This window comes from Pelodiscus sinensis, chromosome 4 (genome assembly GCF_052426305.1).
Source record: "Pelodiscus sinensis isolate ZL-2025 chromosome 4, ASM5242630v1, whole genome shotgun sequence".
Classification (NCBI taxonomy): Eukaryota; Metazoa; Chordata; order Testudines; family Trionychidae; genus Pelodiscus; species Pelodiscus sinensis.
The window spans coordinates 92,921,158-92,944,192 of NC_143055.1; the positions used below are offsets into that span (position 1 = coordinate 92,921,158).

General features: G+C 47.2%; 2 protein-coding genes across 10 annotated transcripts in view; one reads left to right on the plus strand and one right to left on the minus strand.

Moving 5' to 3' along the window:
- SCOC (short coiled-coil protein) overlaps positions 1–6,704 on the plus strand; it is a 40,061-nt gene extending 33,357 nt beyond the window's left edge. For 5 of the 6 annotated variants that reach the window (XM_089777988.1, XM_075929923.2, XM_089777986.1 and 2 more), the window contains exon 5: positions 3,352–3,516. In XM_089777988.1, coding sequence (XP_089634114.1) covers positions 3,352–3,373 — 22 coding nt within the window. In that variant the 3' untranslated portion in view covers positions 3,374–3,516. Of the gene's footprint in view, positions 1–3,351 lie in introns of all 6 variants that reach the window. The other variant, XM_089777989.1, reaches the window with a different exon arrangement.
- Positions 1–23,035, minus strand: part of CLGN (calmegin) — a 74,315-nt gene that overhangs the window by 3,644 nt on the left and 47,636 nt on the right. For 3 of the 4 annotated variants that reach the window (XM_006114270.5, XM_006114271.5, XM_089777985.1), the window contains exon 14: positions 13,522–13,599. The exons of the other annotated variant lie outside the window; for it this stretch is intronic. In XM_006114270.5, the coding sequence (XP_006114332.3) occupies positions 13,522–13,599 (78 nt within the window). The remainder of the gene's footprint in view (positions 1–13,521; positions 13,600–23,035) is intronic. 4 annotated transcript variants of the gene reach the window in all.

Genomic DNA, 23,035 nt, shown 5'->3' on the forward strand with positions numbered 1-23,035 from the left:
GGTAAGGACTTTGGATCTGGCATGAATGCGATCGACAGGACCACTTTGGAGAATTTCAGACAAAGGTCCTTGAATAAGTGCATAGTGCTTTGCCAATGTATGGTCTGATGACCAGGTATCAGCTGTGCAAATATGTAGGAACACTAGTGAGGTAGACATGGCTCTAGTTGAATGTGCTTGTAGGCTGTTAGAAGGATTAATCTAATACAGTCCAAAATCCAGTGGGAGAGTCTTTGGGATGAAATGGATTGATCCTTATTGTGATTGGCTATAGACACAAAATCTAGGAGAAAATGTGAAAGGCCTAGTGTGCTGTAAATAAAAGGAAAGTGCTCTGTGTAAATCAAGTGCATGCATCTTTGATTCAAATGAGTTAGCGTGGGATTTGGGAAAAAATTTAGAGAGATGCATGGTCTCATTGAGGTGAAAGGATGACCGTTTCTTAGGTAGGAACTTGGGGTGGATATGTAGGGTCACTTTGTCTTTGAAAAAGGTGACATATGGAGGAGAGTCTGCCATCAGTGCTGCAATTTCTCCTACCCATCTAGCTGACATAATGGTGACGAAAAATGATGTTTTCATATAGAACTGCAAAAAAGAACTAGTGGTTATTGGTTCAAATGGAGGCTGAATAAAGTGTGTTTAAAACCAGGCGGAGATCTCAAAGGGCCGTTGGTGGAGCCACATCTGGATAAAGTGCTTGCAGTCTTTTCAGGAACCTGTTAGTGAAGGGATGTGCAAGTATCAAAGAGGAGTCAATCTTGAGGTGGAAGGTTGTTATAGCAGCTAGGGATGTAGTCAACTATTCACTTCCTCCCCCCTTGCTGTCTCTGTATTAGTGGCAGCGGCGGGGGGGAGGAGGGGACACGGCAGGAACCAGTGATGGGGGGAGGGGGAGGAGCCAGCTTAAAAAACAGTTCCGCCAACACCTTCTCCGTGGGATGGCAGGGGAGGCAGAGGCGCAGCAGGGAAAATAGCATGAGCGGGGACTGGAGCAGTCTTTGCTCATGTTGGGCCTTTGCCCGTGGGGCTCGTACTACATTTAAAAGGCAAAGCCGCAGAAGAGATATCAAGCCCCCCCCACACTGACTATTTAAGTAGTCGATGGAAATTCTATTGACTATTCAATTAGCTGATTAATCAAAATTTAACATCCCTAACAGTAGCAAGGTGAACCTTGATGGAACTTAAGGCTAAGCCAGTTTGTTTAAAGTGAAGCAAGTAGTCGAAAATAAAGGGTAAAAAAGATGGGGGAGGGAGGCACGACCTGACAGTGGGCATCATACAGAGAATCTATTCCATTTTTAAAGTAAGTCTTATGAGTGCTCTGCACTCTGTGTAACAGAACTCATTGCACTTGTTGTGAACACTCTCGCTCGTGTAGAAAACCACTGAGGAGCCAAGCTTTCAAGTTCAGCATACATAGGTTGGGATGACTGGTCTGTATTCCAGATTGGAAGAGGATATCCAGGGTGTGTGGGAAGGAGATTGGTGGTATGCGGGACATCCTGGTCAGGAAGGGAAACCACGGTTGTCATGGCTAAGATAGTGCTATTAGAATTAAGCGTGCTTTGTCTCTCCTGGCCTTGTGGATGACTTTTGTTCATAAGAGAAGGCATAGAGGAGGTGAAATTAACAATTGATTAAGAAGGCATCCCCCAGGTAACCCAGGTTCAACTGCCACTTGTGTTCAGTGGGAAGGGCCCTGCTGAAGGCACTGGATGTCAGGTTGAGGTTGCCCAGAAGGTGTACAACAGCTATCTTTATACCATGTTTTAGACACCAGTTCCAAAGGGCAATTGCTTCTGTGCATAGGGTGTGGTATCAAGCTCTGCCCTGGCGATTTATATAAAAAATTTCTGCAATATTGTCTGTATAAAGTCTTAGATGATTGTTGCTGATGACTGAAAGGAATCTCTTGCATGCATAACTTACCGCACAAAGTTCTAGGATGTTTATGTTGAGGTTCCTGTCCTTGCTGGACCACATTCCCTGAGCCATACAATGTCACAGATGTGTGCCCCATCCTGTGAGGGATGCATCTTTCATCATGGAAATGGAGGGTTCTGATGTGAGGAATGGAACACTGCAGCAAAGTTTTTGTGGTATTGTCCACCAATGAAGGGATTTCTTTACTCCTGGTGGAATGGAGAAGGATTTGGATAATGGGTGTATGTTGGGTTTATAGACTCTCCTGAGCCAGCCCTAAATACCCCTCATATAAAGACAAGTGTTGACCACAAAGCTGCATGCTGCCATGTGGCCCAAGAGTTGAAGGCAACTGTGGGTTGTAACTCTGGGAGTAGACTGTAATATTTGTACCAAGGCCACTATTTTGTGAAAATGGCCTGTGGGAAAGGAAGCAATGGCACTTGTGGAATCAAGGTAAAGTCCTATAAATTGAATCTCTTGCATAGGGGTCAAAGCTGCTTTGATTTAGTTTATCTGCAGTCCCAGGTGTTGGAATACATGTCTGATGGCTGATTGTGATTGTAGAGAGTTGGCTTTGAGAAGGTAGTCATTCAGGTAAGGAAACACGATGACACTTTGTTTTTGCAGGTATGCTGTAAAAACTGAAAGGACCTTTGAAAAGAATTTTGGAGCCATAGAAAGGCCAAATAACAGGACCTTGTACTAGTAATACTGTGCACTTAAAAAAAAAATCAAGAGAAATCATCTAAGAGCTTGATGGATGGAAATATGAAAGTATGCATCTTTCAAGTCGAGGGACAAAAACCACTCACTTTGGTCCAACACTGGTATAATAGTAGCAAGCATCACTATCTTGAACTTATACTTATTAAATTCGTTCAGTGCTCGCAAATCTAGGATGGGTCACAATCCTTCCAAATTCTTCTGTGAGGAAATAATGGCAATAAAAACCTTTCCTCTTAAACTGTGTAGGGAGTATTTCAATTGCCCTTAGGTGAAGGAGATGTTTAACTTCCCGTTGGAAAAGATTTTCGCGAGAGTGGTCCCTGAAGGAAGGATGGGAAAGGGGTACACACATAAAGGGAATAATATATCCTTGTTTAATTATTTGGAGGACCCATCTCTCAGAGGTTATTCATTGCCAGTTGTTAAAAAAATGGAAGTGCTGAAACAATTTAAGAAACAAAGATGACATTGGAATAGATGAGGGGTTCTCTCAACCCTCACCATGTTCAAATTTGCTTACTCGATTGTTGTGATTCTTGCAAATTGTTGGGGGGAGAGGTCATCATTTCTCCCCCCAACAATTATTTCTGCCTCTTATGGTTTGTTGATGCTGGTCTCTTTTGTTATATTGTTCGTGTACTGGGGATATCGGGGCCTAGAGTATGACCGATACTTACTATTGTTTCCTTCTAGGTGCCAGATTGTGGATGCCTAGAAGGCCTGAGCATTGGCAACAGAATTTTTCATGGAGTGCATCACTTTGTTAGTGTGGTCTGCAAAAAGCTTCTGTCCATCAAATGGGAGATCTACAATGGACTGAATTTCCCTGGGGAAGGAAGGAAACCAGGAGGCTTTTCTTATGACTGCTGTGGCTGTGGCCTGTGCCACCGTGTCAGCAGCATCTAGGGCAGTTCGTAGAACCGTCCTTGAGATTTAGGACCGTAATTGCTGAGGGCCATACAAAGAGGAGGTTACTTACCTCGTAACTGTAGTTCTTTGAGATGTATTGCTCATGTCCATTCTGATTAGGTGTACGCACGCCGCATGCTTGGATTCTGGAGCTTTTTTCCCTTAGCAGTGTCCATAGGGCCAGCAGGGAGCCCCCTGGAGTGGCACCAGTATACCGGTGCATATATACCCCTGCTGGCCCCTCCGCCCCCTCAGTTCCTTCTTGCAGGTTCCTTCCAACATGGGGAGGTGGGTGGGATGCAGAATGGACATGAGCAACACATCTCGAAGAACTACAGTTATGAGGTAAGTAACCTCTTCTTCTTCGAGTGCTTGCTCATATCCATACTGATTAGATGAATCCCTAGCTGTACCCCCTGGAGGCGGGGTCGGAAGATGACTAAATATCTGTCCTTCTGCAGATCTCAGAACTGCCCTCCCAACGGCAGCATCTTTCCTGGCCAACTGCGTAATCGCATAATGCTCTGCAAAGGTATGCACCAATGACCAAGTTGCTGCCCTGCAGATTTCCAAGATTGGCACATGAGCTAGGAACGCCGCTGAAATAGCTTGAACTCTCGTGGAATGGGCCATTATGCGTGGTGGTGGTCTACCCGCACCCTCGTAGCATTGCCAAATGCAGGAAGTAATCCACAAGTATATACGTTGCGCCGAGACTGGCAATCCTTTCAGCCTTTCTGCCACTGAAATGAACAGTTGAGGTGACTTACGAAAACCTCGCATCCTGTCTATTTAAAACGCCAGTGCCCTCCTAACATCCAGGCAGTGCAAGGCCTGTTCCCTGGGTGTGGCGTGTGGCTTGGGGTAAAAGACGGGTAGGTAAATATCCTGAGAGAGATGGAAGTGCGAGACAACCTTGGGTAGGAAACTTGGGTGTGGACACAGCCTCACCCTGTCTTTAAAGAACACTGTGTAGGGTGGTTCTGAAGTCAGCGCTCTAAGCTCTGACACCTTCCTGGCCGAGGTAATGGCTACTAGGAAGGCTACCTTGTAAGACAAGTGCTTCAAAGAGCATGAAGCCAAAGGCTCAAATGGCAGTCTCATAAGGACAGTCAGGACTAGGTTAAGGTCCCATGGTGGGACCGGCAGTCTCTCGAATGGTATCAACCTGTCAATCCCCTTCAGAAACCTTTTAACCATAGGGTTAGCAAAGATGGACCTCTGACCCTCCCCAGGGTGAAAAGCCGCTATAGCCGCCAGGTGTACCCTCAGGGAGGCTGTGGCAAGGCCTCGCTCCCGCAGGTGGAGGAGTACTCCAAGACAGTCGGTACCACCCCTTCACCCGGAGCAAGCGTTCTACTCCCTAGCCACGAGGTAAACCTCTTCATTTAGCCTCGTATAGAGCTCGAGTGGACAGCTTCCTACTTTCTAACAGAGCCTCTTAGACTCTTCTGGAGCAGGCTCGTTCCGTGGCAGAGAGCCACTGAGGAACCACACTGCTAGGTGCAGGGATGACAGGCTCGGGTGGAGTGCTACTCCGGCCTCGCAGCTCTGGTTAATTAGGTCTGGCACTAGAGGCAGTCTGAGGGGTCCCTCCACGGTTAGGTCTAACAGGGTAGTGAACCAGTGTTGGCGAGGCCACACTAGCCCTATCAGAATTACCCGGGCCTCGAACCTCTGCACTCTGATGAGGGTCTCGTGGATCAGGGGAAATGAGGGGAAAGCATAGAGTAGGCCCCTGGGCCACATGATCTGTAGTGTATCGCCCCGAGAACCCAGGCCGTGACCCATGAATGAGCAGTACTCCCGGCACTTGGCATTGCTCATTGTCGCAAACAGGTCCAGACGGGGAAGCCCCCACCTCTGGAAAACTTGAAGTATGTCTCGCCTTATCACCCACTCGTGCGCCTGAATTGAGTGACTGAGTCTGTCCGCTAGCCCGTTCCTGGTCCCCGGGAGGTGAGACACCTCTAGGCAAATGCCATGGGCCACACACATTTCCCACAGTTCTAGGGCTTCCCGACACAGGGGAGAGGAACGCATCCCACCCTACTTATTGATAGAATACATGGCCGTAGTGTTGTCTGTCAACACCGCCACCACCCTGTTCTGCAGGTGGGGGAGGAACACCCTGCAGGCCAGTCTGACTGTCCAAAGCTCCTTGATATTTATATGGAGGGGAACCTCCCCTGGCAACCACGTACCTTGTGTTCTGAGGCTGCCCAGGTGCGCTCCCCATCCCATGTCTGAAGCGTCCGTGACCAGTTGCACTGACGGGGACGCTCTGGTGAATCGGACTCCTGCACACACTGTGCCCTCGTCCTTCCACCAGTCTAGCGAGCGTAGGATCTCCTGTGGTATAGTCACCACCGCATCCAATGGCGACCGCATAGGGTTATGTGCTGCCTTGAGCCACCCCTGTAATGGGCGCATGCACAGCCTGGCATGCTGGACCACATAAGTACACGCCGCCATGTGGCCTAGGAGCCTCATGCAGGTCCTCGCCATCGTAGTAGGAAATTCCTGTAGCTCCACTACTAACGAGCAGATAGCGAGGAATCTGTCCCTTGGTAGAGATGCCCTTTCCGCGGGCGGGTCTAGATGGGCCCCCATGAAGTCTATCACTTGAGTGGGGTTCAACAAGGATTTGGCATCGTATATGAGGAGGCTCCCAAACAATGCCCTTGCCCTTTTAACATGATCTTGCACCTGTCCTCGAGATGTGCCCCTTATCAACCAATCATCTAGGTACAGGAACACCTGGATCCTGTGCCGCCGCAGGAATGCAGCTACCACTGTCATACATTTGGTACACACCCTCGGGGCTGTACATAGCCCAAACGGGAGGACCGTAAACTGGAAATGGTCCTGTCCCACCACAAACCTTAGGAACTTTTTGTGACTTGGAAATATCGAAATGTAGAAGTATACATCTTTGAGATCAAGAGCAGCGTACCAGTCCCCCTTCTGGAGCGACGGAATGATGCAAGCCAGCATCACCATCCTGAACTTTGCTTTTCTTATGAAGGCGTTCAGGTTCCGTAGATCTAAGATGGGACGCATGCCCCCCTTCGCTTTGGGTACAAGGAAATAACGAGAGTAGAAGCTCTTTCCCCTCATCTCTGGGGGCACCCTTTCTCTATAGCCCCTAGTGCCAACAGGTTGGACACTTCCTGCCAAAAGAGTGTCTTGTGAGAGGGGTCCCTGAAAAGGGACAGGGAGGGGCGTGGGGGCAGGGTATGAGAGGAAGGGGATAGTATACCCCTGCTTTACCAGGTCTAGAACCCAGCGGTCTGACGTCATCTTTACCCATTCCTGATAAAAGAGGGAGAGACGGCCCCCAAAGGGTGGATTCATAGGTGCGACTAGTACTCTGCTCTCCGGAGTACCTTCAAAATGAAGGCTTAGTCTGGCGGCCAGGTGACGGCCCAGCACCTCCTTCGGAGTCCAAACGAGGGCCTCTACGCCTACCACTAAAGAGGTCGGGGCGGCTATTATTGCGGCCCTTGTCAGTGCTTTGCCCCCGCTGAAAGGGTCTGGAATAGGGTCTAGTCTGAAGGGGATGCCTCTGGTGGGCCGGGGCGTGCATCCCTAGCGACTTCAGTGTTGCCCTCGAGTCCTTCAAACTATGAAGCTTAGAGTCAGTCTGCTCTGAGAAAAGACCCGACCCTTCAAAAGCTAGGTCCTGGATAGTGGTTTGCACCTCGGGCAGAATGCACTTGCAGCCATGCACTATGCCTCATAAGCTTCTTGGGCTCTTTCGCCTTTCGAGTGGGACTTGGGAGCCCTTGTTGCTCTTTCTGACCCGCAGCCTGCACTACCATCGACCCCGGGGCCGGATGGTTGAAAAGATGCTCGTGCCCCGCTTGTGGCACATAGTACTGCCTCTCCACACCTTTTTGAGGCGGCGCGATGGAGGCCAGTGTCTGCCACAGGGTCTTTGACAGCTTGTCCGCCATCTTTTTTCAGTGAGTGCGCCACTCGCCCAGGGCCCGCTGCTGTCAGAATGTCCACCATAGGATCTTGGTCCTTGTGGACCTCCTCGTACTGCACCGCTAGGTTAACCGCCAACCTTCTTAGCAGCTCCTGGTGTGCCCTTGCATCCACTGAAGGGGGTTGAGGTGCAGAGTCCGCCAGAGCCTCGTCCGGCGAGGACGATAAGGACTCTCTTGGGGGGACTAACTCTTCCCTGCCGAGCTGTGCCTCCAGTTCCCCTCCAGCAGAAACGCTCGTCTGGATCGAGCATGGCTGGACCATGGCCTCCTGTCCTTGGCTGATTACCTGAGGCCTAAGCATTGTCACCATGAGCGGGCTCTCCTCAGGTGGAAGGGCTCTTAGTGGGTTGGCTGATGGGGCGCTACTCCTTCGGGATGACCCAGCCACCGACACCGTAGGAGGGGGCCCCTGGGCCTGGTGGTAAGCCCAGGGCATCCACAATGGCCACTGGGGTTGTCTCTGGGTCTGCCACTGCTGCTTGTCTGCTGAGTCCCAGTGCCCCGATCTAATAGTCGAATGAAACCCGACGGGATCGAGACCTATACGATGACCAGGCTAATGTCACCGATTCCGTCTCAGACTCTGACGAATAGTTCAATGCCAACCAGGGAGGGGCCGAGGATGCTTGCACCCTCTGCTGAGCCACCATGGTGTGACGTCGTGGGGGTACCCGGCTGGTTTCTATGCTGCTGGCTCTGGGGTAACCCCCACTGGCTGCCGTGGGTACCACGACCCAGCAAAACAGGATGAGTCACTATGCAAACCAGTATGGCCAGACACCCCCCATGGAGAGGAACAAAGGAAGGTGGAATGCTGCCCTGGCTGGGGGGGCAGGGCTGGAGGAGAGTTAGTTAGTGGCTGGCTGTCTGGGAGCATGGAGGAGACAGCCTAGGGAAAGGGGCTGGAGTTTAGGGGCCCAGTCTCCCCCATCTCAAGGGGGCCTGAGGCATCCTAGCCCAGCTCTGTGACCAGATTCCATCTGTGCTGTATCCTGGAGAGGCAATAAACTTCCTCTATTCCACCGGCTGGTGCAGTCTGTCTGTGCCATTTCGGGGTGCAGGAGACGGGGGACCCCCAACGCGCTGTCACACATGGCCAACGGCTTACCCCTCTGTTCCACACGCAGTGCTGGAGGAGGCATAAGTGGAGGCATTTGCTGCAGCGGTACCATGCCCAGCTTTATCTGGTAGGCCGGTAAATAGCCCATCGGTGCCGCTATTGGTTGCTGCACCTCAGTCTGTTGCGGCACCAGTGCTCACAGGGCGTGAGTTGGGATTGGTGTGGGAAGAGGCATCAGCGTCAGTGCCGTGCGGGGCACCGGCTGTGGTGCTGCCCCCGGCCCCAGTGCCGTGTGAGCTGCCGGGGGTCTGTCCAGCTATCCTGGTGCCAGGGTCCTCGGTGCCATGAATGTGCCACGTCTCCTTTTTGACACCTTAGAGGGCAGATGCCCCTCCTTGGGGTGCACCTTCTGGGCACTCCATTCCTTTGGGCATCCCCTCGAGCCCTAGGAACTTCTCGGTGCCGGGGACTGCGACCTCTGCTTCGGTGCCTTATCAGCCCCCAACCGATGCTTGGCCGACACGGGTGCTGCTGACGGTATGCTACGGATGAGTGAGGGCGCTCCTCGCCCTAGGGCTGCGGTGCCGACTCCATTAGTACGAGTTTCAACCGGGAGTCCCTCTCTTTCTTAGTCCGGGGCTTAAAACTCTTACAAAAATAGAGCAGCTTTCTGCTTGATGAGCTTCTCCCAGGCACTTCAGGCAGTCGGAGTGAGGATCTCCATAGGGTTTAAAGCCCTGGGGCCCTGGCATGCTCTCCCCTCAAGGTGAGAGTCGGCTGCACTCCTCTGTCTAACTAATTATACTATTTACACTACTTAACTACTTAACTAGATAAAACCACAAAGTCAACTATAATACAACAGATAAAGGAAAAAACAGCTGCTAAGAGATAAGGCTATTAGCCTAAGGCATGCTCCAGCTACAGTCAGAAGGTAAGAAAGAACTGAGGAGGAGGAGGGGCCAGCAGGGGTATATATGCACGGGTATACCAGCACCACTCCAGGGGACTCCCTGCTGGCCCTATGGATACTGATAAGGGAAAAAAAGCTCTGGAATCTGTGCATGCGGCGCGCATACACCTAATCAGAATGGACATGAGCAAGCACTCGAAGAACTGTTGTTTCTTAATGATTTCAGACGTTTCTGAAGCAAAAACAAAGTAATTTGTGTGGTCATATTTACTTAATAGAGCAGTGTAGTTTGTCACTTGAAGTTGTAGTGTTGAGGACATCTACACCTTGCAACCAACAAATTGAGCCTCTTGCTGTCACGATCTGATGGTGCGGATCTAAAATGCTGCTGTTTATTTTTTTGGTGGGCAGCTTCCACCACCAATGAATTAGGCACGGGGTGAGTAAAAAGAAACTCAGACACCTTAGGTGGAACATAATATTTTGTGTCAGCTCTCTTACAAATGGGGATAGTTGTTGCAGGAGTTTGCCATATCGTTTTTGCTGGCTCCATGATTGCTGGATTAATTGGTAATGCGATTTTAGAAGATGTCACAGACTGCAAAATGTCCGTTAACTCATGTTGGTTTTCAGTAACTTCCTGAAGGGGGATGTTCAGCTCTTCAGACATGCATTTAAAAAAGTCCTGAACATGTGCAAAATCATCTGCGGTAATAGGTGGAGAAGGCATGACTGCTCTATCTGGTGAGGAGGATTCGTTCATGTCCAGTGACGGGTCAGAATAGTCGCCTTTTAGAGCTTGCTGTCACTGAGGAAATGGATACTGGTGACGGGAAATGCTGTGGCACACTATGTTCTTTATGAGTGTATTGATGTCTGTGTCGAGATTTCTAGGGGCTTCAGTATTGCCATTGCAGTATTGCCATTGCAGTTCTGAGATGGGGGGTGGCATACCAGGGATTACCATACCATGGTGGCATGCTTCTATGGAGTGTGGCGGAGGAGTTGTGGCAGAGTAGATGGAACATTAAGTGGGAGGAGAATTGTTTGGAGAAATAAAATGATGTCCACAGCCTCCAGAGAGTCCACAGCCTCCTCAAGTGAGATAGTTGGTAGTGATCCTGGAGTACTGGGAGAGCAGTCGGTACCAAGAAAAGGTGTGTTAAATCTAGAGGAAACCATAAGGTCTCTTATGTTGCATATACTGAAGTGCTGGTGTTGATGGTGCTGTGGTTGGCTGCGCCGATACTATTTGTAGTGCAGGATGGTGTTTTGGCACCGAGCGGTCAGGTGATGTAGTGGATGCCTTCACAGTGCCAGATGGCGTACTCAGCACTGTGTTGCTTGAGGTGCTAGCAAAATAATGTCGTGCCGGATGGTGCTGTGACAGACGATGCAGACAGAGAAGGCAGGCAACTTAGAGCCTGAGGCTTCGTTGTGGGGTTTTGAGTGACCTGCTTTACTGGCAGTGCTGGACACGCCCAGTGCATTGTAGGTGCTGAGATGCGGTGCTACTGTCACTCTGCACTGTAGGTGTTGGTGAGGGTAGTTCAGGTGCCAGAGCCTCCTGAGGCAAGGAAGAGCTTATCTCTTCACAGGCTTTTTGTCTTTTTGTATCTGTGGCTTCTTACACTGCTGATCTGGATCAAAAAGACTGGTCTTAACGATTTTGAAAGGTGTATTAATATGAGATGTGAGTCTCTGTCTCACCGCACTCTGGACTTCAGGTTCGTGCAATGGGGGCACTTTTGAGAAACATGGACACATTGTGCATGTCCATCAGACACTAGAATTGGGTCTTTGCATGTGAAATAATGCTTAAAATCCAGTCAACTAGGCATAGTGCCAAGTATTTATCTAATTAAGGGAAGCGAAACTGGCAAAAAACACTTCTTTTTAAAAAGGAAAAATGATGGACTATGAACTGCTAAACATCTATCTATCTATCTAGGGACTAAAACAGGGTGAAAGAGGATTTATTTATCTAAAACATGGAACGAGGTAAGGAACACTGCCGAGCTCCATCTCTGGCTGAAGGCAGTAGAAGGAAATAAGGGGAGCACGCAATAGAACGAACAGTAGGAGTGCTCAGCTAGAGGCATGTGCGGCCCAAGGGACACTGCTCTGAAGACTCCCATTCAAGACTCAGCGGTGGCAAACCAACCTGATGTTGAGCACCCACGGGGATCTCTCTCAAAGAAGAACCCTCTGATACTAGGAGTAGCGATTTCTTATCGCTAGTGTAAGATCCATTGTTAATTTTTCTACCCAATTTTGACAATTTCAACCTAGTCTCTTTTCATGCCAGCAATTCATGTATTTAGATATTCAAGCAACATTTACTGCAACTGCAAACAACTGTTTATACAAAAAGGAACAATCTACTCCTTAATCTCTAACTATTTTAGCAAACAGTATTTTAGTCCAAAACAGATGCTGGGGGGTACATGGAGCAGCTAATGGAATTGCACGGTATCATTATGGGTTGATACCCTGCATTATCTTTATGGGTTTCCCAATGACCTCATAATCAGAAGCAAGGTTTCAACCAATTCAAAGCAGCACACCAATTCAAGGCAGCATCTGACCTTACTGTAAAGATGCAAAACCTGCAGATGCATCTCCATCAATATGGATGGGTTCTACACATGCCTATCATGAAATGTGGGGTACATGCACACAAATTCCAACTACAATTATGTGGGTGAAATAAGACAATCACTACACAATCACAAAACAACATGATCTCAATTTCCTGGTACAGATGCAGACTTAAAGGCTTTGTCTACACTGCAGGGTTTTTGAGTAAGAAGATTTTTGCAGAAGAGATCTTCCGCAAAAACTTCTTGCGCAAAAGCACGTCCACATGTCAAAAGCACATCGCAAAAGTGATGTGCTTTTGTGCAAGAGAGTGTTCACACTGCACGGACACTCTTGTGCAAGAAAGTTCTGATATCACAAAAAGCACAGGTGCTCTGATGGCTAGGGGTTTCTTGCACAAAAAGAGCCTGTTGAGCATCCACACACATCTTTTTGCGCATGAGTTCTTGCCCAAAAAGGAATTATACTTTGTAAAAGGAGGTATACCTGCACCGCAAAAAGCCCTCAGTTCTGTCGATTGACTGTAGATTTTCTTGCACAAAAATGTGCTTGAGGTGTGGATGCTTCATGGGTTTTTGCTCAAAAACAGCTGTTTTTGCACAAAAACTCTGTAATGTAGATATAGCCAATGACAATTTAAAAGTAGTTCTATAACCGTTAGGATAGTGTGTCAAAACACCACTATTCACATTCTGTCAAAGGACTTCAGTTTTTATTGCTGTCAATTCAACACTTTGCAGAAGCACTAGCATCAGTTAAAATAATAAAGAAAAACCTAAACACCAAAAGTAGCAATTGCCAGAAAGGGAATAAACTGGAAATTTTAACTATTTGTTACTGATTATCTAATGAATAAAGATCTAATTGTGCCTTAAAAGTTGCAAAGGAGGAGATGCGTGACCAAGCCAAGAACAAGTTACTACCACCCATCAGCCCCACAGAAATGCTGTATTAAAAGTAACAGAAGAGCAAATCACAATTCTGAAAAGCCCATTTAGAGATATAAAGTCATGCCACCAGCAGCCACACACTGCTGATGAGGTCTACTGCAAATGCTTCTACTGTTTACAATTGTGTTGTCTTGCATGGAGAGAAGGAAGTTTCTCCCACTGGAAGATCTCAGAGATTTAGAATTTTATAGGTTAAATCAACACCATGCTCTCTACCCAGAAACATAGAAGCAGGCCTGACAGTCATGATCCAGATCAGAATTAGAAAGTTATATTATGGTTGTAGATTCCATATGAAGTAGTTCAGTAGAAAGCCTTTGCATGGGGGTTTCTACCCACCAGCCTTAAGTATTATCAGCAAGAAAGTGTAAGAAGAGAAGAAAGGAGAAGCCATTTTTTTAAGCCCTGGCCCAGGTTACCTCCCTTTCTCAGTACCTGAGGGAGACTCCTTCCTTCCTTTCTTTTTTTTTTCCTTTACAGTCTCTTTTTTCTTCTCCTCAATTGGTCTTCTTTCTGTAGGAAAGACATAATCAAGGAAAAGCAGAAGCCACATGCTCCACACTTTCAGGCATGAAGTGGAAAAGAACTGTGAAGAGACAACAAAACCCTCTTAAGTATGAAAGGCTGATTGATAGGTTTTTGCCTCCTTCCTCATAGGTGGATATGTAAGTTCATGTAAAGAATGGGAGAATAGGGAAAAGTAAAGTAGAGATGTATGACAAAGTCAGCCTTTATTTCTGCCTCACAGAAAGCACAGAAATTGCTTAAACCTCTGAATAGACTGCATGTCTAGAAATTAAAGACTTTGCTTTAATACACATTTAGTCACTCCTGGGATTTTAGGCTTTAACACTGGATCTAAAGAGTCCTTAGTGTAACAATACTGAGTGTTAACAGCCATTTCAAAGACAAAATTTTTAAACAAGGTAAATCAAAGAAGTTATGTGATTCAAATTATTTTTTTCTTTCAGTTGGCACCATATATATTATGCTTTCATTTCAAAGCCTACTTTGATAATGCTAATCCTAGTCATCTATCAGAAAAAGATCAATTTTTAAAAATGTTTCAGTAATATTTAAACCTCAGAGTAAAACCAGAAAAAAATCCTGAATGGCATTCTGAATATCTTAGCTGTACAGCTTGATTCAGTTCATAAGAATTATTGCAGATTTAAGAATTAAGAATATTTCCCACAAAAGTAATCTCCTTTCAGCTAAAGTGAAACACCATACTACAACATGAGGAAAATCCTTGAAGTTTAACAGATTGAGTTTATTTTTACAGTATGAAATCTGTAGTCTAAAGAAGAAGTTACTCACATTTGTGCAGTAATGATGGTTCTTCGAGATGTGTCCCCGTGGGTGCTTCACTCATGGTGTCTGGCTCGTCCCGGCGTTGCGGCTCGGAGACTGGCATAGCCGTGCTCCACCAGACTGCACGTGCGCGAGCAGCGGCTCGCGCCGTTCGCACCTTTCATCTGTTGCGTGTGGTCCAGCACCACTTAATTCCTCTCAGCTGCCCAAGCATCTGTAATGATAAAGAGTCAAATTCCAGAGCGGGGAGGAGAGCAGGTCGTGGAGCACCCACAGGGACACATCTCCAAGAACCATCGTTACTTCACGAAGGTGAGTAACTACTTCTTCTTTGAGTAGTCCCTGTGGGTGCTCCACTCATGGTGACTTCAGAGCAGTACCTGAGCAAGAAATGCACTTCTGAATTAAGGTTTAACAACAGGAGGGAGTACTGCCATTACCACCAAGAAGTCTGAAGCCGAATGATTCAGTATCACATAACGTCTCATGAAAGTCTTGTTGGAGGACCATGTTGCTGCTCGGCAAATGTCACGAAATGGTACTCCTCTTAAAAAGGCTATAAATATGGCCACTGCTCTTGCAGAGTAGGCTTTAGGTTGAGCTGGGAGTGGCTTATTATATAGAGAATAGCATGTAGTAATCCATGTCACTATTAAGTTCGCAATGCGTTGGGAGGACAATGGTTGCCCCTTGGAACGAGTCACCACTGAAACTATAAGGCGGTCTGTTCTGCGGAAATCTCGTGTTCTGTCCATATAGAAAGCTAGAGTCCTGTGTACATCAAGGGTATGCAGAGTTGCTGCATATGGTGAGGTATGCGGTTTGGGGCAGAAACAGGGAAGCACAATGGGCTCGTTGATATAAAGTCCGAGCATACTTTGGGAAGGAATGCTGGGTGATATCTTAATGTAACCGAGTCCTTTGTAAATATGGTATAAGGCAGTGATGACATGAGGGCTGCCAGTTCACTTATTCTATGTGCCGAAATCAAGGCTAGTAAAAAGAGAGATTTAATTGTGAGCGGGTGCAGTGAGGTCGTAGCCAATGGTTCAAATGGGGGATGTGTCGACGTATCTAGCACCAAATCGAGATTCCACAAAGGCGGTGGAGGACTCCATGGTGGGTTAAGATTCATAAGCCCTTGAGAAATCGTTTCGTCATGGGGTGAGAAAACAAGGAAAACCCGTCTACGGTACAGCGAAAGGCAGTAATCACTGCTAAATGTACTCGTAAGGAGGCTATAGATAGACCTCTTTGTTGCAAATATAGTATATAGTCGAGTATCTTATGTAATGGTGAAGCATGGAGGTCAATATTTTCAGCGCACCAAGCCTGAAATCTAGTCCACTTAGTAGAATATGTGGCCCGTGTAGAGTCCTCCCTGCTGGACATTAGTACATGTTTGAATCAATTGGAGCAAAGGTACTCAGATGCCGTGAACCACTTAGCATCCAAACAGTCAAATGCAGGATTTCAGGTCTCGGGTGCCATAGAGAGCTGTTACATTGAGTTAGTAGATTCGGAGCAATGGGAAGACAGTACAGTGTATTGTTCGACAGCTGGTGAAGCATTGAATACCATGGTTGGCGAACCCAAGCTGGAGCTATGAAGATCACGTGAGCCGCATCCATGGTGATTTTTTTTTCCTATGATCCTGGGTGCAAGTATAACTGGCAAGAAGGCATAAAGTAGAGATGCTTCCCAATGAAGGAGAAAGGCATCTCTCAAGGAGTGATGACCTATTCCTGCTCTGGATCAGTATTTTGGACACTTCGCACTGTCTTGTGTTGCAAACAGGTCTATTGATGGAAAGCCCCAATGGTGGAAAATCCGAACTGACATTCTGTACTGGAGCTCCCATTTGTGATCGTGGGGATACTGCCAGCTTAGTGAATCTGCAACGACGTTGTTGACTCCAGGTAAGTACAATGCTATGAGGAACGTGTCATTGCAGATACACCAGTTCCACAACCAAATCGCTTCTGCGCAAAGATATCAAGAACGGGCTCCGCCTTGTTTGTTGATGTAATTCATGGTTGCAACATTGTCTGTGAGCACTCTGGTTGTTGTGCCCTTTATGTGCAATTTGAAATGCTTGCATGTATGAAATACTGCCCGTAGCTCGAGAATATTGATGTGCAGTAACATTTCTGCCTTGGACTATCTGCCCTGAACTGTTAGGTTGTCCATGTGGGCGCCCCATCCCGAAAGGGAGGCATCGGTGGTTATTTGTTTTGATGGTTGGGGGCAGTGAAAAGGGACATCCTGCAAGAGATGTTCTGGTTTGGTCCACCATTAGAGGGACCCCCTGACATGTGGCAGTAACACTACCAATTTGTGGATGCTGTGTTTCGCCCGAGTGTAGACAGAGGCTAGCCAACGCTGGAGACATCGGAAATGTAACCTCACATGTCGAACGCTGAGAGTGGCAGCTGCCATGTGGCCCATCAACTCTAAGCAGGTGCATACTGGCATCATTGAAGGATGTGTGACGAAGTCTACTAGGTCCTGGATTGACTGGAAACAGTCTGCTGGTAAGTATGCACGAGCTGCCTTCACATTTAGTTGCGCTCCTATGAAAATGAAGTTCTGAGTCGGTCCTAGAGTCAATTTTTGTATGTTTATAACGAGACTGAGAGAATTGAATGTTCGGGTTATTTTCAACAACTTGCATGTCTTTGCATCAGTACGACCCCTGAGGAGGCAATCGTCCACGTAGGGAAAGATAGTTACCCCTGCTTTGTGCAGGTGGGATGCTACTACTGCTAAGGTCTTGGAGAATACTCAGAGCACATGCCAGCCCAAATGGAAGTACTTTCTACTGGAAATCTCCATCTGCCACTATAAACCGAAGAAATCGTCTGTGCGCCCCATGAATTGCAATGTGGAAGCAAGCATCCTGTAAGTCGAGGACTGCGAACCAATCTCCCTCATTCAGTGCTGGTATAATTGTAGCGAGGGTGACCATTTTGAAGTGTTTCCAGAGGTATCTGTTTAGATTTCATAGGTCCAAGATGGGTCTCCATACTCCATTCTTCTTTGGAGTGAGGAAATATCAAGAGTAGAACCCTTTTCCTTGGAATTCCTTGGGCACTCTCACTATTGCTCCAATGGTGAGCAAGCAATGGACCTCTTGTTTCAACCGATCCTCATGAAATGGGTCCCTGAAAAGGGACGGGATGGGTGGAGTGGTTGGACGAATTGAAATGAAGGGGATGGTGAGACCGGAAGCTACAATTTCCAACACCCATTTGTCCATGGTGATAGTGGACCAATGGCGGTAATACAGCCTTAGACGACATTGAAAAAGGAGATAGGAGCTTTGTTCGTATCCTTGACTAAACCTTCAGATTTGTTGGTTTGTAGATGGCTGGTTAGAGATACGGGCAGGCTGCTGTCACCTCCTCTGAGGACGCTGCCAGAATCGTTGATGATCTAAGGTGCGAGGTTGTTGCCTATGGAAGGAGAAATCACATCTTCTTTGGTAAGTATAATAGCGCTTTCGTCTGAAGGGGGGTCTATACATCCCTAGCGTGCGAAGCGTAGTTCGGGAATCCTTCCCTGAGTGCAGGTCCTCATCTGTTTTGCTAGCAAAGAGTTTATGCTTGTCAAAGGGCAAGTCCTCAACCTTATCCTGGAGTTCTTTTGGGACTGTTGCTGATGGTAGCCATGAAGATCTTCTCATTGTCACCCCTGTAACAATGGCTTGTGTGGCAGTATCCGCCACATCCATGGCGATTTATAATGTGGCTTTACATGAAGCGAATCCCTCTTGCACTATGGATTTGAACAATGGTCTTTTTGAGTCAGGGAGATGCTGCAGAAGGTCCGCTAATTTTGAATAACTATCAAAACTATGGTTGGAAAGGAGACCAGAATAGTTGGCAATACGCAGTAGTAATGTGGCTGAAGAATAAACTTTCCTTCCAAAGATATCTAACTTTTTATCATCTTTTTCTAGAAGGGCATTTCTGTAGTGTGGTACTTTCGATCTATGCTGTACCACGTCGACCACCAATGAGTTAGGCTGGGGGTGATTAAACAAAAAATCCAAGCCCTTGGAAGGGACAAAATACGTTCTATCCGCTTTTTTATTCGTTGGAGGAGCGGATGCTGGAGTTTGCCATATTTCCTCCACAACCTCCATGATCGCCTCATCAATGGGAAGTGCGATTCTACTCTGGTGCTGTGGGCGTAGGTTCTTCAAGAGATGGTGTTGTTTCAGTCGAATGTCTCCTAACTGTATCTCCTGGTTATTTGCAATGCGTTTGAAGAGATCCTGAAATTGTTTCAGGTCATCTGGCAAAGAGACGTCGCCTGGAATCACCGCCTTATCTGGAGAGGATGATGAGTTGTCTCTTGGCGATGCGCTCTGCTGAGGGGCTTCTGGATCGGACTGTTGTCCTTCTTCTGGCTCCGACTGCTCCAGTTGAATTGTTGGGCTCTTTGGAGAAGGAGGCAGTGAAAGTTCATGTTGAGGCTCTGAAGGTAAAGGTTGAGAATCAGGAGATGAACAGCAACATGTGCATCTCCTGTGGTAGAGGGAGGTCCAATCATGATGAGGAGGGTCATAATGTGGGAGAAAAATCAAATAACTCCAATTGTGTCTAAAGGGGGGACTGTGTAGAAATCAAAACTCTCTGAAAGAAAACTGCTGTAAGGGTTAAAAGTTTTCCAGACCTCTCTCCCTGTAACAGAGAGAAATCAAATTAACTCTAATCAAGACCCTTACAATGCCTCTTATCTCAAGTTCATGGATACTCCTAGTCTGTCACAATTTGTCATGTAAACCCTTATCTTTGTCACAGTTTGCCTTGTAGACTCCTCCACTCAAGTTCTCATGTGGCTTTGTGTACTGTAAAAACTTACTTCTAGCACTCCTGGGGTGAACAGAAGTCTCAGAGTACTTCTGCTGAGACTTTGATATGTTAAAGAACAATCAACAACTGAACTGTCTAAGCATTCTGTATATAGGATACCTGAATCTGTCTCTCATGGCTGCTGCTTTCACTCTTGGAAGTGACAGCCTGCATGCATGCATCATAAAGTTTTTCCTTCTAGGTTTCTCTCCTGCCTCATTGATTTGACCTCCGGCCTCGAACCCTTCTGGGGGCTCTGTACCCCAGGGCAGCGAGATTTCCCCCTCAATAACATGTCCTATGGTAATGACCACAGTATCATTCTGAGTGTGTTGGGGATAAGTGCCGAGGAGATGAGATACACTACTATGTCTTTTATAGTAATAACACCTTGGTGACTGGATAGGCAATCGTGAATAATGGTGATGGTTCCCTATAGCAGGAGTAACAATCAGGGGACACTGACTGGGCTGAGTGCCCGATTGTGGTGCCAGTGACGTAACTGCGGGGAGGGGGATGGCCCCGGAGAGAAAGTTGGTGAAGAAGAAACAAGCCCTGGATGCATGGTCATGTGTGCAAGGGCTTCTTCTGGTGCCGCTGTGATATTCCCCTGCAGTGGTGCTGGGGAACGAGGTGCCAAGCGTGCCTGCTCCAGCGCCGGTGAGGTTGTGGTCTGTGGTTTAAATATTGCCGGTGCCGGCGGCAGCGAGGCTGTTTCTGCTGTTGGTGCCGATTCACCTGGTGCCGCTGATGCGGCTGCCCTGTGTCGGTTTCCACAGTGCCGATGCTGATTGTGCTCTCAGTGCCGCAGGTAGTGGTTTTTTCCCCATGGGAGGCCAGTGTCCACTGAGACCCTGCAGCAGTTGTCCCTGACGTGCCAGGACCATCTTTCAAGCCCTGTCCAGTGCTAAAAGCCTCTGGGAGAGATCAGGTTGGAGACGGCTTAGATATTTTGGGTGCAGACGCCTCAATGGCAGTAGTACTGCGCTTGTGCCCAGAAGGGATAGGCAAATCAGCAGGCTATAATGCCTTATCCATCATAAGCATTTTTAACCGTTTCTCATGGTCTTTATAGACTCTGGCTGTCAGCTTACAACAATGCTGACAGCTTTGTGGTACGTGTGCTTCTCCTAAGCACCGTATGCATGCTTCATGCCCGTCAAAACTGGCATGGGCTTCCAGCAGAGCATACATTTCTTAAAACCTGGGGAACCAGGCATTTCTCACAGAAGGCTATTTCTCATTGTGTAAATTTTTTTTTTAAAAGAAGAACTATGAACAATAATACGACTTAGACTAATTGTAACTTGATATGCTATTAACTATTTACAGATTAAACCTAAGGAGAAACTCTGAGGAAGAGATGGAGCTCTGTCCGTGACTGAGGTCGGTTGGAAGTAACTAAGCGGGGCTGGACCACACGCAACAGATGAAAGACTTGAACGGTGTGAGCCGCTGCTTGCGCATGAATGATCTGGCGGAGCACGGCTATTCAGGTCTCCAAGCTGTGGCACGGGAACAAGCCTGACACCATGAGTGGAGCACCCACAGGGATCACTCAAAGAAGAATAGGATTTTACTTGTATCTTTAAATTAAGTTTCATCATCATGAGATTATGTATGAAGTAAGGATGTTAAGGACTAGTCGACTAGCCAATAAGCAAATGCTTATCTGATAGTCAAGCTGACTAGTCACTTCCCCCCCTTGCTGCCTCTACCAGACAGAGGCAGACGGGGGGGCGGGGAAGTGAGGGTACTTCTAAGTGGCATCGTCACGTGGAGCTGATCCTGGGCTCTGTGTAGTGCTGCCCCTTTGAAACGCCGCAGCAGCATTTGAAACGCCGCAGCAGCATTTCAAAGCAGCAGTGCCATGTGGAGCCCAGGGTCAGCTGGGACTCCCTAGCTGATCCCAGGCTCCATGCAGCGCTACTGCTTTGAAATGCCACGCGGAGCCCAGGATCAGCTGGGGACGCCACAGCTGACCCCGGGCTCCGTGCGGCATTTCCATGAAACTTGGATCAGCTGGGGACTCCCCAGCTGACCCTGGGCTCCTTGTGGCATTTCCACACGGCACCTGGGTCCTCCCAGGCTCCACATGACATTTCAAAGCAGCAGTGCCGCATGGAGCCCATGGTCAGCGGGGGACTCTGAGTCCCTGCTGACCCCAAACTCCATGTGACGCCGCTGCTTTGAAATGTCACATGGAGCCCCCACAGAAATTCCATCAACTACTTGACTAATAAGTTAGTAAATATTTAACATCCTTACTATGAAGTAACATTTCATGAGTTTAACTATGCAGAACAGGCCTGAACTGGGCTGCTGTGAATGTACTTTAGAGGGCAGTTATTTCTATGGACTTGCAAGACAGCTGGCCCTTCCAATAGGATTACTAGCAGAGATCACAAGATAGGGCAGAGGTGATCAGTGTATATAGTTCACTCTTCCTGCTCTAGTCTTAGACAAGGCAATAGGGTCTGAATAGGATTAGTGAGCTCTGTAGTCATCTGCTTAAATCCCTGACATGCAGTATAATTGTACTAATATTGGTCTCAGGATATAAAGAGAGACAAGGGTATGAGGTTATATTTTTTAATTGGACCAAAGACCTATGGAAGAGCTCTGTCTCTCCCACCAAATGAACTTGGTTCATTAAAATATTACCTCACCTACTTTTTTCTCTAAATTCCTGATGGCATTTTGAGTTGCTGGCTGACTCCTCTACAATAGGAATAGACAGGGGGAAGATAAAAGAATGATGCGGGAAGAAGATGGTCAGTGGAAGTATGAAATGAACATAGCTGGAAAGTGAACACTGCAATGAAAAATTTACATACTAAAAAAACAGACCAAGGGAAACAAAGGAGAATAGTGCATCTCTTGGGGGTTTTTTCCTAAGAAATTTATTTAATAAAAATGAATACAAAATGCCCAATAGGACCAACATGCTAGCAGTTCCTAGGAACAAGTTGAATCCCCTAGAGAAACTCTTACTATGAGGAAGCCCACACACAGATGCAGCATCATCTAAAATGGATGGAAAGAAAGGCACTGAAACGCAGGAATCCCAGACTACCATGCTAATAGCATGAGAGCTGGCTCTAGGAGCCCCTGGTTTCCAAGATGAACTCCATTAGAATGTGACAGATGGAAACATTCAGTGGAGAAGCAAAGGAGGCTTCTTTATTCAAGAGCAAGGAATATAACAATGACTGGGCCAAAAGAAGAGGAAGAATAGAAAGCCAGTGCCAGAGGCACTGGACTGGCAATTGATGCTTATGTCAACAGTATATGCCTCTGATGCTGAAGTATAGATGGAATGGGTCAGCGCTACTAAGTACTATACCGAAGCACCAGCCCCAGACAGACAAACAAAAGCTATCAATATTGAAGCATCTACTACATGGAGAGTAAATCATCTGACATCAAGGTGAATCACCAATGCCAGAAAACACTAGCATCAAGAGGGTACAGATGCTAGCGTAGACACAATCGGACAATCACTTGCCTCTTGACTGTTCCTTTCTCAGTAAGGACAGAAAAGAATGATACTGCGAGAAAGTCTTGGAAGACTGGGTTTTCTGAAAGTACTGACAGCAGTCAAGACTGTGCTCACGGAAAGAACTGACCTCTCTTTTTGTATACAACTTCGGGTTAAGGAAACCTAACATGAAGTTGAAAAGATATCAGAATGGTTTAATAACAATCTCTTACTGGATCCAATGGCATAGGCTGTTTTGGCTTAGTCTGAGTGGCAAAGGCTAAGTCTACACTGG